Raw genomic sequence first — 18,745 nt, 5'->3', positions numbered from 1 at the left:
AGGGGAACAGTATCACAATTTCAGAATGGTTAAAACCATTAAAAATCAGTTCCCAGTGGCTTATTTTATTTTTCGAAGTTTTTTTCAAAATTTTACCCATCACACAATATCCCTAAAAAAAGCTTCAAAGTGCCTGATTTTAACCATCGTTATATACACCCGTCCATTTTCCTGTGACGTCACATAGTGATGCCAACACAAACAAACATGGCGGATAGAACAGCAAGCTATAGCGACATTAGCTCGGATTCAGACTCGGATTTCAGCGGCTTAAGCGATTCAACAGATTACGCATGTATTGAAACGGATGGTTGTAGTGTGGAGGCAGGTAGCGAAAACGAAATTGAAGAAGAAACTGAAGCTATTGAGCCATATCGGTTTGAACCGTCCGTATGCAAGCGAAACCGACAAACGACACGACAGCCAGCGACACGGGAGAAAGCGAGGACGAATTCGGCGATCGCCTTCTAACCAACGATTGGTATGTGTTTGTTTGGCATTAAAGGAAACTAACAACTATGAACTAGGTTTACAGCATATGAAATACATTTGGCAACAACATGCACTTTGAGAGTGCAGACAGCCCAATTTTCATCAATTAATATATTCTGTAGACATACCCTCATCCGCTCTCTTTTCCTGAAAGCTGATCTGTCCAGTTTTGGAGTTGATGTCAGCAGGCCAGGGAAGCTAGGGTCGATATTCTTCTCTTGATCGTCTTCGGTGGCATAAGGGACGGTGTGAGCCAAGACATCCAGGGGGTTTAGCTCGCTCGTCTGCGGGAACAAACTGCCGCCATTGCTTGCCGTGCTACCGAGGCCCTTTGTCCCTGAATTGCTCACACACTCCGGCAGATTCAATGGGGGTCTGGCGGCAGATTTCTTTGACTTTATCGTTGGAAATGCATCTGCTTTGAGTGTCGCAGGATATCCACACATTCTTGCCATCTCTGTCGTAGCATAGCTTTCGTCGGTAAAGTGTGCGGAACAAAGGTCCAATTTCTTGCCACTTTCGCATCTTTGGGCCACTGGTGCAACTTGAATCCGTCCCTGTTCGTGTTGTTACACCCTCCGACAACACACCGACGAGGCATGATGTCTCCAAGGTACGGAAAACAGTCGAAAAAACGGAAAATAACAGAGCTGATTTGACTCGGTGTTTGAGAAAATGGCGGATTGCTTCCCGATGTGACGCCACGTTGTGACGTCATCGCTCCGAGAGCGAATATTAGAAAGGCGTTTAATTCGCCAAAATTCACCCATTTAGAGTTCGGAAATCGGTTAAAAAAATATATGGTCTTTTTTCTGCAACATCAAGGTATATATTGACGCTTACATAGGTCTGGTGATAATGTTCCCCTTTAAAGCAGTGCTTCTTAACCTTGTTGGAGGTTCCGAACCCCACCAATTTCATATGTGCATTCACCGAACCCTTCTTTAGTGGAAAAAATAAAATGTTTATTTTTTTCAAACTCAACACAAAGATATGTTTTTTTTCCTGGTGCACAAAATTACCGTATTTTTCAGAGTATAAGTCGCTCCAGAGTATAAATCGCATTTTTGGGGGAAATTTATTTGATAAAAGCCAACACCAAGAATAGACATTTGAAAGGCAATTTAAAATAAATAAAGAATAGTGAACAACAGGCTGAATAAGTGTACGTTATATGAGGCATAAATAACCAACTGGTATGTTAACGTAACATATTATGGTAAGAGTCATTCAAATAACTATAACATAGAACATGCTATACGTTTACCAAACAATCTGTCACTCCTAATCGCTAAATCCCATGAAATCTTATACGTCTAGTCTCTTACGTGAATGAGATAAATAATATTATTTGATATTTTACGCTAATGTGTTAATAACTTCACACATAAGTCGTTCCTGAGTATAAGTCGCACCCCCGGCCAAACTATGAAAAAAAACTGCGACTTATAATCCGAAAAATACGGTGACTGTGCATGAACATCACCTTGTTCAAAGAACAAAACCAACACAGTGCATGAACTCACAACAAATGACACACCTGCAAATCAGTGTGACTTCTGCTGTTGCCGTATCCATGATAAGCCCATATGGAGAAGTTTTAATTTACACGATGAGTCAGGTGTGTCTTGACTGCCGCGGAAAAGGCTCCGCCGAACCCCTGAGGCCGACTCACCGAACCCCTAGGGTTCGATCAAACCCAGGTTAAGAACCACTAGCTAAAAGTATTGTAATATGTGCTGCAATGAGTTTCACATCTGATTGTTGCTTCTGTTTTTGCAGGTTCTACATACAGCGTCCTTTCCACCATGCCTTCCGACTCCGAGAGCAGCAGCTCCCTCAGTAGCGTCGGTACGTACGCTCTAAAACACTACCATCACGTTTTTTTGGGAGGACAGTGATATCATGAGTAGGGTTGCAAAGGGGTGGAAAGTTTCCGGTAAATATGCGGAAACTTTCCGGAAATTTACCACGGGAATTTAAGCTCGGGAAGTTTGGAAATATTGACCATTTTTTGATTATTCAAAGTTGGACACCGTCCATGGTAGGGGTGTAACGGTACGTGTATTTGTATTGAACTGTTTCGATACGGGGGTTTCGGTTCGGTTCAAATGTGTACCGAACGAGTTTCCACACGGACATATTAAGTAGCATAACGCACGTTGTGTAAACAATGCACACCGAGGCACAACACACGGTGTGCTAGCAGCTAACGGGCTACGATAGACTGACCATACGTCCTCTTTTCACCGGACATGTCCTCTTTTGCGGAGCTGTCAAGGCGGAGTTTCTTAAATGCCTCAAATGTCCGGCATTTTGAGTTCGGGTTGCGTGTATTTTCAATGTACGTTCAGGGTTAAGAAGGGGTTAAAAACAATACAAATTGTGCGCACAGCAGCATTGGTGAGGGAGGGGCAGAGACAGAGAGAGAGAGAGAGTTATGATAAACGCGCATGCGTTGCCAGGCTCTGCTTTTTATCCATAGATTTATCAGATTTAATTTTTTATTATCTATAGCAGGGGTGTCAAAAGTGTGCCCCGGAGGCCATTTGCTGCCCACAGCTAATGTTTTAAAGGCCCACGACACATTCTAAATATACTATTAAAATAAACAAAAACATAACAAAAGTGAAATAAAAAAGCTTAAAGGTTAAATGTAATTTAGAAAATGTTGCAATGTTGACTATTAAAACAAAGCTGTTTTTTTTTTCTTTTAAACTGTCATTGCTCAAAACATAATATTAAATCAAAATCAATGTTATTATGAATTATTTACCTATCCAAGGTTCCCATTACTTCACATCAAATATTCCTCTAAGAAAAATATTTTTGGTGGAAGATTTTGCAAATTTGGTGAATAAATAACCCCAAAATGTATATTTTGTTGTTTTTTTACTGTACCGAAAATGAACCGAACCGTGACCTCTAAACCGAGGTACGCACAGAACCGAAATTTTTGTGTACCGTTACACCCCTACTAATTACCGTATTTCCCAGACTGTAAGCCGCAGCCACTAAATTTTATTTAAAAAAAAAAATTAAAAATCCATATACTGTATTAGCCGCACCAGACTATTAGACACACACACACATATATATATATGTCTTAATAAGGTTATCCAAAAAATAGTGCTCGATACCGTAGTAGAGCGCAATACATACATATATATATATATATATATATATATATATATATATATATATATATATATATATATATATATATATATATATATATATATATATATATATATATATATATATGTGTGTGTGTGTGTGTGTGTGTGTGTGTGTGCGCGTATATATATATATATATATATATATATATATATATATATATATAGTGAAATATGTTATTTAAACGGAAATATTTTGCAAAACATTTTCCAAACTGTGTCTGTAACACGGCAGTAAAACAGACGTCATTGTCATTGACCCACTAGCTACGGAAGCTAGTTCTCCGATCAGCCAAATAGACTCAATAACTCACAGTGACGTCTCGGTGAATTTACTGAGGAATTTGTGAACCTGGAAGTATACAAACAATGCCATTGTAAGGTGACAGTCCTAACACGGACACTCATCAACGTGTTAGCATATTAGCTAATGCTAAGAATGTTTGCTTCATTACATTTCGAAAGCACGGACAAATATGCATACACTCCTACAGACATCACACGTGGAACGGTTGAGTGAGGAAGAATTGTTTTAGTTACATTGTAAAACTTACAACGATGAAAAGTCCATACGAGTAGAAACAGCAGAAACGCTATAGACGATTAGAAGACAGAATGGCACTTCTACTTCCGGTTCAAAGATTTAAACGACAGGAATTCACATTCACCCACCTGCACCTGCAGTGAGCAAACTCGTCCAAAAGATGGCGCCATTGCACACACAATAACACACCATTTAAGTGTCTTTCCATGTGTTTATTGAAAAATATGTGCTTAATAGCGGTCAGCGGAGAAAAATCCATAAATTAGCCACACCGTTTCATAAGCCGCAGGGTTCAAAGCATAGGGGAAAAAAAGTAGCGGGTTACCATCTGGAATTTAGACTTAGACAAACTTTATTAATCCACAAGGGAAATTGTTCCACACAGTAGCTCAGTTACAAAGGATGGAAAGGGTAAGGATGGAAAGGATAATGCAGGTATAAAGTAGACAAAAAATTCACCATAGTAGCAATATAAAATATAACATGTAATATTTACATATTATATATACAGTGTATATAATATATACTGATATATTATTATATTATATGTCATGTAATATATATACAATATATAAGAAATCCTAATCACCATGTACAATATTACAGTATATGTAACAGCTGCAGCAAAAAAAGGGCAGCATAAGATAGCGAGTAAAATTTACGGTATTCTTTTTTTAATCTCTGTTATAAATACTGAAAAATTCCCACAACTTGACATATTTTCATTCAAACACATTACATTATCATTAAGATTTAAACAAAAAAAGTGGCTTTCTAAAGTAATTTGTTGTTTTTAGTAGACTTGAACAGATGCAGTCTGTTTTCTTTACTAAAATAAAACATCAGGTCCATGTCAAGTGTTAAAGTTAATACATCAATAAAACCTTAAAAACTATTTTCTGCTGACTGTCAATCACATACGTCTCATACACATACATTATCATATCTTTAACCTTATTTGACGACCATAACATGAACTTACATACTTTCGTGTTTGGGTTTCATTTCGTACAGCGGCAGATACTTGCATCTGATACTGGCATGTGACTTTTGAGACGCACAGGCTAGTAAAACCACATTCCCCTCCATCTAAGTGTAAATATAATGTGCACATTATTGTACATGTAATATTTCACTATATAGATGCACAAATGTGCTGTAAGAGTATAAAGTCAGGAGTCGCCGCTGGAATTGATGCCATTTCTCCATAGCTTGTGACCAGAATCAGCTTTATTGGTTATCACACAATAAATTTGACTTGATAGGCTGTGCTCTCTTGTTCATTGTAAAAAAAAAAAAAATTTGAACAATTAACTAGAGATGTCCGATAATATCGGTATCGTTTTTTTAATTTTTTTTAATTTTTTAATTTTTTTTAATTTTTGATTAAATCAACATAAAAAACACAAGATACACTTACAATTAGTGCCCCAACCCAAAAAACCTCCCTCCCCCATTTACACTCATTCACACTCATTCACACAAAAGGGTCTTTTCTTTCTGTTACCGGTATTAATATTCTGGTTCCTACATTATATATCAATATATATCAATACAGTCTGCAGGGATACAGTCCGTAAGCACACGATTGTGCGTGCTGCTGGTCCACTAATAGTACTAACCTTTAACAGTTAATTTTACTCATTTTCATTCATTACTAGTTTCTATGTAACTGTTTTTATATTGTTTTACTTCATACTTGCCAACCTTGAGACCTCCGATTTCGGGAGGTGGGGGGTGGGGGCGTGGTCGGGGGTGGGGCGTGGTTAAGATATATATATATATATATATAAGAAATACTTGACTTTCAGTGAATTCTAGCTATATATATATATATATATTTTATTATATATATATATATATATATATATATATATATATAAATAAAAGAAATACTTGAATTTCAGTGTTCATTTATTTACACATATACACACACATAACACTCATTCTACTCATTGTTGAGTTAAGGGTTGAATTGTCCATCCTTGTTCTATTCTCTGTCACTATTTCAGAACACACACATTATACAAATATACATTATAAAATCAATAAGAAAACGGGAGCTCTAATTAGGGAGTCTGAATTAGGATCAGAAGTTCCTATATAAACATTGCGCACTCACGTCGCCTTTTTGTATTGATTACTGCAGCTGTGCACTGGATTCATTCACAAATACAAACTACAACTCACAAACACTTTAGAGTTAGGCTCCACCATCAGAATGTGTACTTAAACTTATAAAGATCACATGGATATTATTCAGTGAGTTGATTCACCAAAACTAACCTGTTATACAGGAGGAAAAAGCACACAGGACGTTTCAATTGTTCACAGACTGGTCGCGCTCATCAGAATGACAAGATACTTCCGGTCTGCAGGTGATAGCATTCAATTGGGAAGAAACGCCCTACTGCCCCCTACTGACCAATGTGAATACTGATAAATGTGTAATGACAGCTCCAAAAACGAATTCAAACCACAAAATAAAATAAATAAATCAACACAAAAATGTGACACATTATGGGTGGGTCACATGTGCATGTACAGTAGATGGCAGTATTGTCCTGTTTAAAAGTGTCACAACATTGCTGTTTACGGCAGACCAACTGCTTTATGGTATACAAAAAAGTGACTGCTGTTGTTGTGTGTTGTTGCCGCGCTGGGAGGACGTTAATGAAACTGCCGAACAATAAACCCACATAAGAAACCAAGAACTCGCCCTCCATCATTCTATAGTTATAACGTGATTGGGCAGGTACGCTTTTTTATATTGTGGAGGACCTGAGTCCGCCTGAATTTCGGGAGATTTTCGGGAGAAAATTTGTCCCGGGAGGTTTTCGGGAGAGGCGCTGAATTTCGGGAGTCTCCCGGAAAATCCGGGAGGGTTGGCAAGTATGTTTTACTTTCTTTTTTTATTCAAGAAAATGTTTTTAATTTATTTATCTTATTTTATTTTATTAATTTTTTTAAAAAGGACATTATCTTCACCATACCTGGTTGTCCAAATTAGGCATAATAATGTGTTAATTCCACCACTGTATATGTCGGTATCGGTTAATATCGGTATCGGTAATTAAGAGTTGGACAATATCAGAATATCGGATATCGGCAAAAATCCATCCCTACAATTAACTAAAAATATAAACAAGTACTTAAATATCTAATACAGGCAAGGCTAATACATAATAGTGTAGTGGTGAATTTAGCAAAGCAAACAGAGGATGAAGTGAGCATGAGTTAGTACATTAGATTATTTGCAGAGTAATTTTACTGCGTTCATCAGATTGATAGCCTGAGGGAAGCCTGATGCATGGTATATATAAAAAAAACACGCTAAAAACAACACATTTCTAACTTATACACACCATAAACACACTTCCTGATATGTCTTTCAATTAATTATGACTATTTCACACTATTTAAACTTGCCAACATCACGTGACAGAGTGAGACTTCTTTTTCGCCGTGGTTACAAATGATCTTTGTGCTGCATGTTGCTGGTGTTGTTGCGGAAAAAGCGAAGCAACCAAATGTTACAGTAAAACATGTTTTATGTTGTTTTTGTAGATATACGGACAGAACATGGAGGAAAAATAGCGGACATAGTTGGACAGCGACTGTATTGACATAATAGGGGTGGGAATCGCAGAATAACTCACAGTGCAATTGATTTATTTTCATAAACCGCAATGAGGAAGAGGCGTTAATTGGAAGCAGGTGATAATTGGACAGAGGCTGTTGTGCCTGAAATGTGTTAACTCATTATAACAACTTTCAACAAGGATTTGGAGTGCATGAATAAAGTAGACTACATGCTCACTTATTAACGAGTACGTTGCACAACACATAAGTTAAAGTTAAAGTACCAATGATTATAACACACACATGAGGTGAAATTTGTCCTCTGCATTTGACCCATCCTCTTGCTCACCCCCTGGGAGGTGAGGGGAGCAGTGATCATTTTTGGTGATTTAACCCCCAATTCCAACCCTTGATGCTGATTGCCAAGCAAAGAGGTAAAAGGTCCCATTTTTATAGTCTTTGGTATGACTCGGCCGGGGTTTGAACTCACGACCTACCGATCTCAGCGCGGACACTCTAACCACTAGGCCACTGAGTAGGTGGTCTAGTGGCCTAGCGTCAAAATAGAACCAATGTTTTAATAGGACTAAGGATCAAACCGCCCACTCATATATATATATAACACCGCTGATGAGTTCATTGTAAACAACAGTACGCAGATGAGTCAACATTTTAAAGTGCATGCAGATGTAAATAAAGCTGATGGATGCTGACATTGACTACGTTTCCATTCTGATTTCTCAAATAATTTGGCTCACAAGAAGAATCCTACAACACCTTAATCCAGTGTTTTTCAACCAGTGTGCCGTGAGATACAGTCTGGTGTGCCGTGGGAGATTATTTAATTTCACCTATTTGGGTTAAAAATATTTTTTGCAAACCAGTAATTATAGTCTGCAAATGATGTGTTGTTTTTGAGTGTGTGTGCTGTCTAGAGCTCGGCAGAGTAACCGTGTAATACTCTTCCATATCAGTAGGTGGCAGCCGGTATCTAATTGCTTTGTAGATGTCGGAAACAGCGGGAGGCAGCGTGCAGGTAAAAAGGTGTCTAATGCTTAAACCAAAAATAAACAAAAGGTGAGTGCCCCGAAGAAAAGGCATTGAAGTTTAGGGAAGGCAATGCAGAACAAAACTAAAACTGAACTTGCTACAAAGTAAACAAAAACAGAATGCTGGACGACAGCAAAGACTTACTGTGGAGTTAAGACAATGTACATCCGAACATGACATGACAATCAACAATGTCCCCACAAAGAAGGATAAAAACCACTGAAATATTCTTGATTGCTAAAACAAAGTATATGTGAGAAATATCGCTCAAAGGAAGACGTAAAACTGCTACAGGAAAATACCAAAAAAAGAGAAAAAGCCACCAAAATAGGAGCGCAAGACAAGAATTAAAACACCACACACAGGAAAACGGCAAAAAACTCAAAATAAGTCAGGGCGTGATGTGACAGGTGGTGACAGTACACCTACTTTGAGACTAGAGCTATATTGATGCATGCTTGGTTATGCTTTAAAGTCATATCCAACAATTGCGACGACGACTCTTTACTGTCAACTCGTTTTTTAATGATTTCTGCTGGTGGTGTGCCTCCGGATTTTTTTTACGCAAGAAATGCGCCTTGGCTCAAAAAAGGTTGAAAAACACCGCCTTTATCTGATTGTGTTTGGCTTTTGAAAAGTCGGACTAACACACCTAGATTATGCGATTGAAAACCAGATCTCTGGAGTGGGTGTGTGCCGCCACAGGGCACCCTTCGTATCACACATGTGACAGCCTGAACGTGCGGCATATAAACCGGAAGCGGATCCTGTTTTATCAAAACATAAACGACAACTGGAATGAAGATAACTGTTTATTTATTTGACAAATGAACATTTTGATGTGCACTGATGGGAGAAAAATAAAACAGAGATTTACCGAATTTTCCTGACCATAGGTTGCACCGTATTATAAGGCGCACTGCCGATGAATGGTCTATTTTCGATCTTTTTTCATTAATAAGGCGCACCAGATTATAGGGCGCATTAAAGGAGTCATATTATTATTATTTTTTTCTAAATGTAAACTCTTCCTTGTGACATACTTGCCAACCCTCCCGAATTTTCAGAGAAATTCAGCGCCTCTCCCGAAAACCTCCCGGGACAAATATTCTCCCGAAAATCTCCCGATTTTCAGCCGGAGCTGGAGGCCACGCCTCCTCCAGCTCCATGCGGACCTGAGTGACAACAGCCTTTCTTCACTATGGGAGGACAACAGGGTGACAAGAACTAAATCATCCAGACTAGAGATAAATTGTATTATTATGTTTATCTTACCTACAAATAAATATATTTATTAATTAAAAAAAATAAATAAATAAATACATTTTTACTATATTTTGCTAAAAACATCAAAATTAATTGTATTTTTTTTTGTATTTTTTCTGACTCCTTATTACATCCAGCCATAGAATGAAGCATTATAATAAACATCTATCCATCCATTTTCTACCGCTTATTCCCTTTGGGGTCGCGGGAGGCGCTGGAGCCTATCTCAGCTACAATCGGGCGGAAGGCGGTGTACACCCTGGACAAGTTGCCACCTCATCACAGGGCCAACACAGATAGACAGACAACATGCACACTCATGTTTGAAATAATTACTTTTAAATGATCATAGTAATTCATTTAAAATGACCATATTTAATTATTAAAATAATTGCTTGTTTATCAACAACTTTAGCATTTTATTCATTACATTTTGAAGCTCTCAGAAGCCAAGTTATGTTATATTCCTTAAGATTTATTTATGCAAGTTTGAAGTATCAATTATCTAAACACAGTTTTGTTTGCATATTTTCAGGATGTATATATATATATCCATCCATTTTCTACCGCTTATATATATATATATATATATATATATATATATATATATATATGGAATGCTTGACTTGGTGAATTCTAGCTGTCAATATACTCCTCACCTCTTAACCACTCCCCCCCCCCACCTCCCGAAATCGGAGGTCTCAAGGTTGGCAAGTATGCCTTGTGGTCTACATAACATGTGATAGTGGTTCTTTGGTCAAAATGTTGCATAGATGATGTTTTACAGATCATCTTCAAGCCACTTTCTGATTGGGGGGGGTTAGCGGGGGGTGTATATTGTAGCGTCCCGTAAGAGTTAGTGCTGCAAGGGGTTCTGGGTATTTGTTCTGTTGTGTTTATGTTGTGTTACGGTGCGGATGTTCTCCCGAAATGTGTTTGTCATTCTTGTTTGGTGTGGGTTCACAGTGTGGCGCATATTTGTAACAGTGTTAAAGTTGTTTATACGGCCACCCTCAGTGTGACCTGTATGGCTGATGACCAAGTATGTGCTGCATTCACTTGTGTGTGTGATAAGCTGTAGATATTATGTGACTGGGCCGGCACGCAAAGGCAGTGCCTTTAAGGCACGCCCCCAATATTGTTGTCTGGGGGGAAATTGGGAGAAATTCGGGAGAATGGTTGTCCGGGGAGATTTTCGGGAGGGGCACTGAAATTTGGTAGTCTCCCGGGAAAATTGGGAGGGTTGGTAAGTATGACTGGGAGACGCAACTGCTCTGTACTTCTCCCTACGTCCGTGTACCACTCCGTACAGCGGCGTTTTAAAAAGTCATAAATTTTACTTTTTGAAACCGATACCGATAATTTCCGATATTACATTTTAAAGCATTGATCGCCCGATAATATCGGCAGTCCGATATTATCGGACATCTCTAGACCAGGGGTGCTCATTACGTCGATCGCGAGCTACAGGTCGATCTCGGAGGGTGTGTCAGTCGATCACCAGCCATGCATTAAAAAAATAGTCCTAAAAATGAGCGATCATAAATCTTCACTATGACGTCACTTGATTGACATTCACGGCACCCGAGGGTCTTCTGAGATGACGCTGGCTGCTGCCAGCTCATTAAAATTACCGACTGGAAGGCGAGAAACACTTTATTTCAACAGACTCTGGCGCCGTACCTGTCTCAAAACTCCAAAGACCGACTGCACAGTTGCACAGTTGCGCTAACAAAATAAGAGTCTCAGAAAGCTGGCGTGCACAAGCTAGCAAGCTACGGAGTTTGCCGACAATGTATTTCTTGTAAAGTGTATACAAAGGAGTACGGAAGCTGGACAAATAAGATGCCAAAAACCAACCACTTTCATGTGGTATTTGACAGAAAGGAGGACTTTTTTTCTCCTCCATTCGAAAATGCGGACGTTATCAGCAACACTGTCTGATTCCTATCAATGCGAGTCATCACAATCAGGTAATACACCAACTTATATTCTTGTCTTCATGAAAGAAAGGAATCTATATGTGTTAAACATGCTTGTATTATCTTTAAACACCTTTAACTTATTAACAATATTAACTATATGTGTTAAACATGCTTGTATTATCTTTAAACACCTTTAACTTATTAACAATATTAACTATGTGTTAAACATGCTTGTATTATCTTTAAACACCTTTAAGTTGTTAACAATATTAACTATATGTGTTAAACATGCTTGTATTATCTTTAAACACCTTTAACTTATTAACAATATCAACTATATGTGTTAAACATGCTTGTATTATCTTTAAACACCTTTAACTTATTAACAATATTAACTATGTGTTAAACATGCTTGTATTATCTTTAAACCCCTTTAACTTGTTAACAATATTAACTATATGTATTAAACATTCTTGTATTATCATTAAACACCTTTAATTTATTAACAATATTAACTATGTGTTAAACATGCTTGTATTATCATTAAACACCTTTAACTTGTTAACAATATTAATTATATGTGTTAAACATGCTTGTATCATTAAACACCTTTAACTTATTAACAAAAACATATATTTCATAAATAACTAAATATAAATTATATATATGAATTAGGTAGATCCCCACGACTTGATCAATTGAAAAGTAGCTCGCCTGCAGAAAAAGTGTGAGCACCCCTGCTCTAGACGTAATCTTTGTAATCCGTGCCAATATGACAGTGGACGTCGGGTACAACAAGAATTGCGCGGATGACTTGTAAGGAGCCGCAAAGATGCCTTGTTTTGGTTTGACGTCATCAGTCAACCGGAAAAGCAATACATTTATCCGTGCTAAAAAGAAACAAGCGCCCCCCAGTGTACAGGAGGCACACGGCGTATGACTAAGAGTAGCATTAGAGAGTGTACATGGACACTGTGAATATACACAAAAAAACTATTTGAGAAATCAGAATAATTTAGTGCATTGAAAGTAGTCATTAATACTTCATCTGCCATCTTATGGAGTTAATAAAAATTACTACATGACTTAGGTCAGGGGTGCTCACACTTTTTCTGCAGGCGAGCTACTTTTCAATTGATCAAGTCGTGGGGCTCTACCTCATTCATATATATAATTTATATTTACTTATTTATGAAATATATGTTTTTGTTAACAAGTTAAAGGTATTTAATGATAATGCAAGCATGTTTAACACATATAGTTAATATTGTTAATACATTAAAGGTGTTTAATGATAATACAAGTATGTTTAATACATATAGTTAATATTGTTAACAAGTTAAAGGTGTTTAAAGATAATGCAAGCATGTTTAACACATATAGTTAATATTGTTAACAAGTTAAAGGTGGTTAAAAATAATGCAAGCATGTTTAACACAAATAGTTAATATTGTTGACAACTTAAAGGTGGTTAAAGATAAAACAAGCATGTTTAACACATATAGTTAATATTGTTAACAAGTTAAAGGTGGTTAAAGATAATACAAGCATGTTTAACACATATAGTTAATATTGTAAACAAGTTAAAGGTGGTTAAAGATAATGCAAGCATGTTTAACACATATAGATTCCTTTCTTTCATGAAGACAAGAATATAAGTTGGTGTATTACCTGATTGTGATGACTTGCATTGATTGGAATCAGACAGTGGTGCTGATAATGTCCGCATTTTCGAATGGAGGAGAAAAAAAGTCCTCCTTTCTGTCCAATACCACATGAAAGTGGTTGGTTTTTGGCATCTTATTTGTCCAGCTTCCGTACTCCTTTGTATACACTTTACAAGAAATACATTGTCTGCAAACTCCGTAGCTTGCTAGCTTGTGCACGCCAGCTTTCTGAGACTCTTATTTTGGTAGCGCAGGCAGGATGAAGCAGAGCTTTTATTGTGCAACTGTGCAGTCGGTCTTTGGAGTTTTGACGACAGGTACGGCGCCAGAGTCTGTTGAAATAAAGTGTTTCTCGCCTTCCAGTCGGTAATTTTAATGAGCTGGCAGCAGCCAGCGTCATCTCAGAAGACCCTCGGGTGCCGTGAATGTCAATCAAGTGACGAAAGTGACGTCATAGTGAAGATTTATGATCGCTCATTTTTAGGACTATTTTTTTAATGCCTGGCTGGTGATCGACTGACACACCCTCCGAGATCGACCGGTAGATCGCGATCGACGTAATGAGCACCCCTGATTTAGGTGTTATTGTGTTTTCCTATGTTTAATGCTTGGTTCCTGCACAGTGCTCTTGTTTTCTAGTTCTACTTCCGTTTTTGTGTGTTTATGCAGTAACTTTACTCCTGCCTCTGAGCGCTGGCTCCTCGCACCTGTTCTCATTGAGCAATCAAGTCTATTTAGGTTCAGCTGTTGCTGCTGTCTTTGCTGGATCATCGCATGCTGTTTGTTGGTTTGTGCTCGACAGTGACAATTTTTGGAGGCTTCCGTGTATATTCACGGTTATTTTCACCCAAAATTATCAAGGTTATCATTATCGCGGTATTTTTAAATGCGCTCAACATTTTCAAAAATGTACTTGAATCTTTCAATCAAGTTTTATTAAAAAAACAAATGTTCAAAACTATTTCGTTTGTAGAAGAAACACAATTGTTGACAAGAACACTGTTTGATGTACCCCAAGTAGAAATTGAATGTGCTTATGAAAGCAACACAAGAGCGTAGTATAATGGCAAAAACTAAATAATAACATAAATAAAAAATATAACCGTTAAAATTTGTGCAAGATGGCACCTTATGGACATAAGAGATAACCAATAAAACAAATGTAATAATTTTGCAAGATGACACCTGATGGACATAAGACGTAACTGCACTTTTTCTCCATATAGATAAAAAATAGTGTTCATATATGAGATCTAGTCTTACACAAAGGGCTTCACCGTTATGGCTAGAGATGTCCGATAATATCGGCAGATAAATGCTTTAAAATGTAATATCGGAAATTATCGGTATCGGTTTCAACCTCCCGAATTTCAATGCTCCTCCCAAAAATCTCCCGGGGCAACCATTCTCCCGATTTCCACCCGGCCAACATTATTGGGGGCAGTGCCTTAGCGTTTTCTACAACCTGTCGTCACGTCCGCTTTTCTTCCATACAAACAGCGTGCCGGCCCAGTCACATAATATGTGCGGCATTTGCACACACGTAAGTAAATGCAAGGCATACTTGATCAACAGCCATACAGGTCACACTGAGCGTGGCCGTATAAACAACTTTAACACTGTTACAAATATGCGCCACATTGTGAACCCACACCAAACAAGAATGACAAACACATTTCGCACCGTAACGCAACATAAACACAACAGAACAAATACCCAGAACCCCTTAACGCACTAACTCTTCCGGGACGCTACGATATACATATATGATTGATTGAAACTTGTATTAGTAGATTGCACAGTACAATACATATTCCGTACAATTGACCACTAAATGGTAACACCCGAATACGTTTTTCAACTTGTTTAAGGTCCACGTTAATCAATTCATGGTAAAGTTACATTGTTTAATGCATCCAGCGGGGCGTCACAACAAAATTAGGCATAATAACGTGTTAATTCCATGACTGTATATATCGGTATCGGTTGATGTCGGAATCGGTAATTAAGAGTTGGACAATATCGGAATATCGGCAAAAAAGCCATTATCGGACATCTCTAGTTATGGCCAAAATATGAATAACGATTATTCATTATGTTGGGTGTAAACGCGACGCCATCATGTAATTTGTAATGTCTAATAAAAAAAAGGCTATAGATAAACATTATTCGTATATTTAAAGACAAATATTTGTGTTTTTGTTCATTAATAGTATCAACGTGTCAGCTTTTTCTCATGACATAATGCCTTTATCCCTATTTTTTATTATTATTTATTATTAGCCTTTATTTAACCAGGTAAAATCCCATTGAGATCAAAGATCTCTTTTCCAAGGGAGACCTGGCCAAGAGGGCAGCAGCAAAGTTACATGAAAAACAGTAAACAAATACATAAAACATCACATTTACAACATTAAAACTTGCTCACATGACACATGTGCATACAGACAAGGTAGACTGCAATCCTTTCACAGAAGTTTTAAACTCATTCAACGTAACAAGGGTTTGAAGTTTAATATTCGATTGTAGGTCATTCCAAGCCTTCGGTGCTGAAAACCTAAATGCTTTCTTGCCCAGTTCAGTTCTTACTTTGGGGACGACAAATTGCAGAACATTCATTGAACGAAGATTGTGACTTCCTTGTTTCTTTGTTAAAAGACAGGACAGATAAGATGGAGTGATACCCAGAATGGTTTTGTAGATGAAAACATACCAATGATTGAGGCGTCGAGCACATAAAGATGTCCAGTTAACCATCGAGTATAACACACAATGGTGAGTAAGGGGAGCGCAGTTGGTGATGAATCTCAGTGCCCCGTGGTACACACTATCCAGCTTGTGGAGACAAGCAGCAGTAGCATTCATGTACAACACATCTCTATAGTCAATAACAGGTAAAAAGGTTGTTTCCACCAATTTCTGTTTCACAGTAAAAGAAAAGCAAGACTTGTTTCTATAATAAAATCCCAGTAAAAGTTTCAGGTTTTTTTTTACAACATACTGAATGTGCTCCTTAAAACTCAAGTGGTCATCAATTAAAAATCCTAAATATTTAAAAGCAGATACTAACATAATTTGTTGCCCATTTCTTGTTAAAATTTTTACATTTTGATAGTTTTTATTTTATTTTATTTTTATTTTATTTTTTAAGTTATGTACATTTTGTCTACATTGACATGTACTAAATGTATGCACATGTACATGCTATATCGGCACATATTTATTAAGAGTTTGAGCAAAAATTGTTGTATAGGAAGTAACTATACACCATAAAACATTAACACGCTACCGTATTTTTCGGACTATAAGTCGCAGTTTTTTTCAGAGTTTGGCCGGGGGTGCGACTTATACTCAGGAGCGACTTATGTGTGAAATTATTAACACATTACCGTAAAATATCAAAATAATATTATTTCGCTCTTTTCATGGGATTTAGTGATTAGGAGTGAGAGATTGTTTGGTAAACGTATAGCATGTTCTATATGTTATAGTTATTTGAATGACTCTTACCATAATATGTTACGTTAACATACCAGGCACGTTCTCAGTTGGTTATTTATGCCTCATATAACGTACACTTATTCAGCCTGTTGTTCACTATTCTTTATTTATTTTAAATTGCCTTTCAAATGTCTATTCTTGGTGTTGGCTTTTATCAAATAAATTTCCCACAAAAAATGCGACTTATACTCCAGTGCGACTTATATGTTTTTTCCTTCTTTATTATGCAATTCGGCCGGTGCGCCTTATACTCCGGAGCGACTTATACCCCGAAAAATACAGTGTGTCACCTGAGGGTTTTTTAAGTAATAACTTTGTGACATGAAAAACCCACAAGTAATGTAAAAAAACATAGTGTTTATTTGTTTGTATTTGTTTATTTGAAGGACAATGTGCAGTTACGTTACGTTAAGATGGCATCTGTAGTCCTTTTATGGCGCATTTAACATCCACAATTAAAATGACACAGGATTAGAAATACACAACAAAATTGAAATTAAATAATGAAAGGCAATTTAAAGTACAAGTACAATACATAGAGGGTATGTGGGTTATAAATCAGTGGGCGGTCAAGTTACAGTATTTTAGCAGCTCCATTTAAAGTGCAGAAGTATATAAAGTGCAGCAGTTTTTTTTAATTAAAGTTCACATAACACACCATCTGACTCAGTGGCCTAGTGGTTAGAGTGTCCGCCCTGAGATCGGTAGGTTGTGGGTTCAAACCCCGGCCGAGTCATACCAAAGACTATAAAAATGGGACCCATTACCTCCCTGCTTGGCACTCAGCATCAAGGGTTGGAATTGGGGGTTAAATCACCAAAAAATGATTCCCGGGCGCGGCCACCGCTGCTGCCCACTGCTCCCCTCACCTCCCAGGGGGTGATCAAGGGTGATGGGTCAAATGCAGAGAATAATTTCGCCACACCTAGTGTGTGTGTGACAATCATTGGTACTTTAACTTTAACTTTTAACTTTAACATACAGTACAGTAGCCATGAGGGTATCATTCAATAGCCCATACTTGCCAACCCTCCCGAATTTTCCGGGAGACTCCCGAAATTCAGCGCCTCTCCCGAAAACCTCCCGGGACAAATATTCTCCCGAAAATCTCCCGATTTTCAGCCGGAGCTGGAGGCCACGCCCCCTCCAGCTCCATGCGGACCTGAGTGAGGACAGCCTTTTTTCACTATGGGAGGACAACAGGGTGACAAGAATTAAATCATCCAGACTAGAGATACATTGTATTATGTTTATCTTACCTAAAAATATATATATTTATTAGTTTAAAAAAAACAACTAAATACATTTTTACTATATTTTGCTAAAAACATCAAAATTAATTGTATTTTTATTTGTATTTTTTCTGACTCTTTATTACATCCAGCCATAGAATTATACATTAAAATAAACATATTGGAAATAATTAATTTTAAATTATCATAATAATTCATTTAAAATGACCATATTTAATTATTAAAATAATTGCTTGTTTATCAACAACTTTAGCATTTTATTCATTACATTTTGAAGCTCTCAGAAGCC

The 18,745-nt window shown here is 37.3% G+C and overlaps 1 protein-coding gene across 3 annotated transcripts in view; it reads left to right on the top strand.

The window, feature by feature from the left end:
• Window positions 1–18,745, top strand: part of dlg5a (discs, large homolog 5a (Drosophila)) — a 223,529-nt gene that overhangs the window by 67,178 nt on the left and 137,606 nt on the right. For all 3 annotated transcript variants that reach the window (XM_061936460.1, XM_061936531.1, XM_061936380.1), the window contains exon 2: window positions 2,275–2,343. In XM_061936460.1, coding sequence (XP_061792444.1) covers window positions 2,275–2,343 — 69 coding nt within the window. The remainder of the gene's footprint in view (window positions 1–2,274; window positions 2,344–18,745) is intronic.

This window comes from Nerophis lumbriciformis, linkage group LG02 (assembly GCF_033978685.3).
Source record: "Nerophis lumbriciformis linkage group LG02, RoL_Nlum_v2.1, whole genome shotgun sequence".
Lineage (NCBI taxonomy): Eukaryota > Metazoa > Chordata > Actinopteri > Syngnathiformes > Syngnathidae > Nerophis > Nerophis lumbriciformis.
This window is presented reverse-complemented; position numbering and strand designations above follow the sequence as displayed.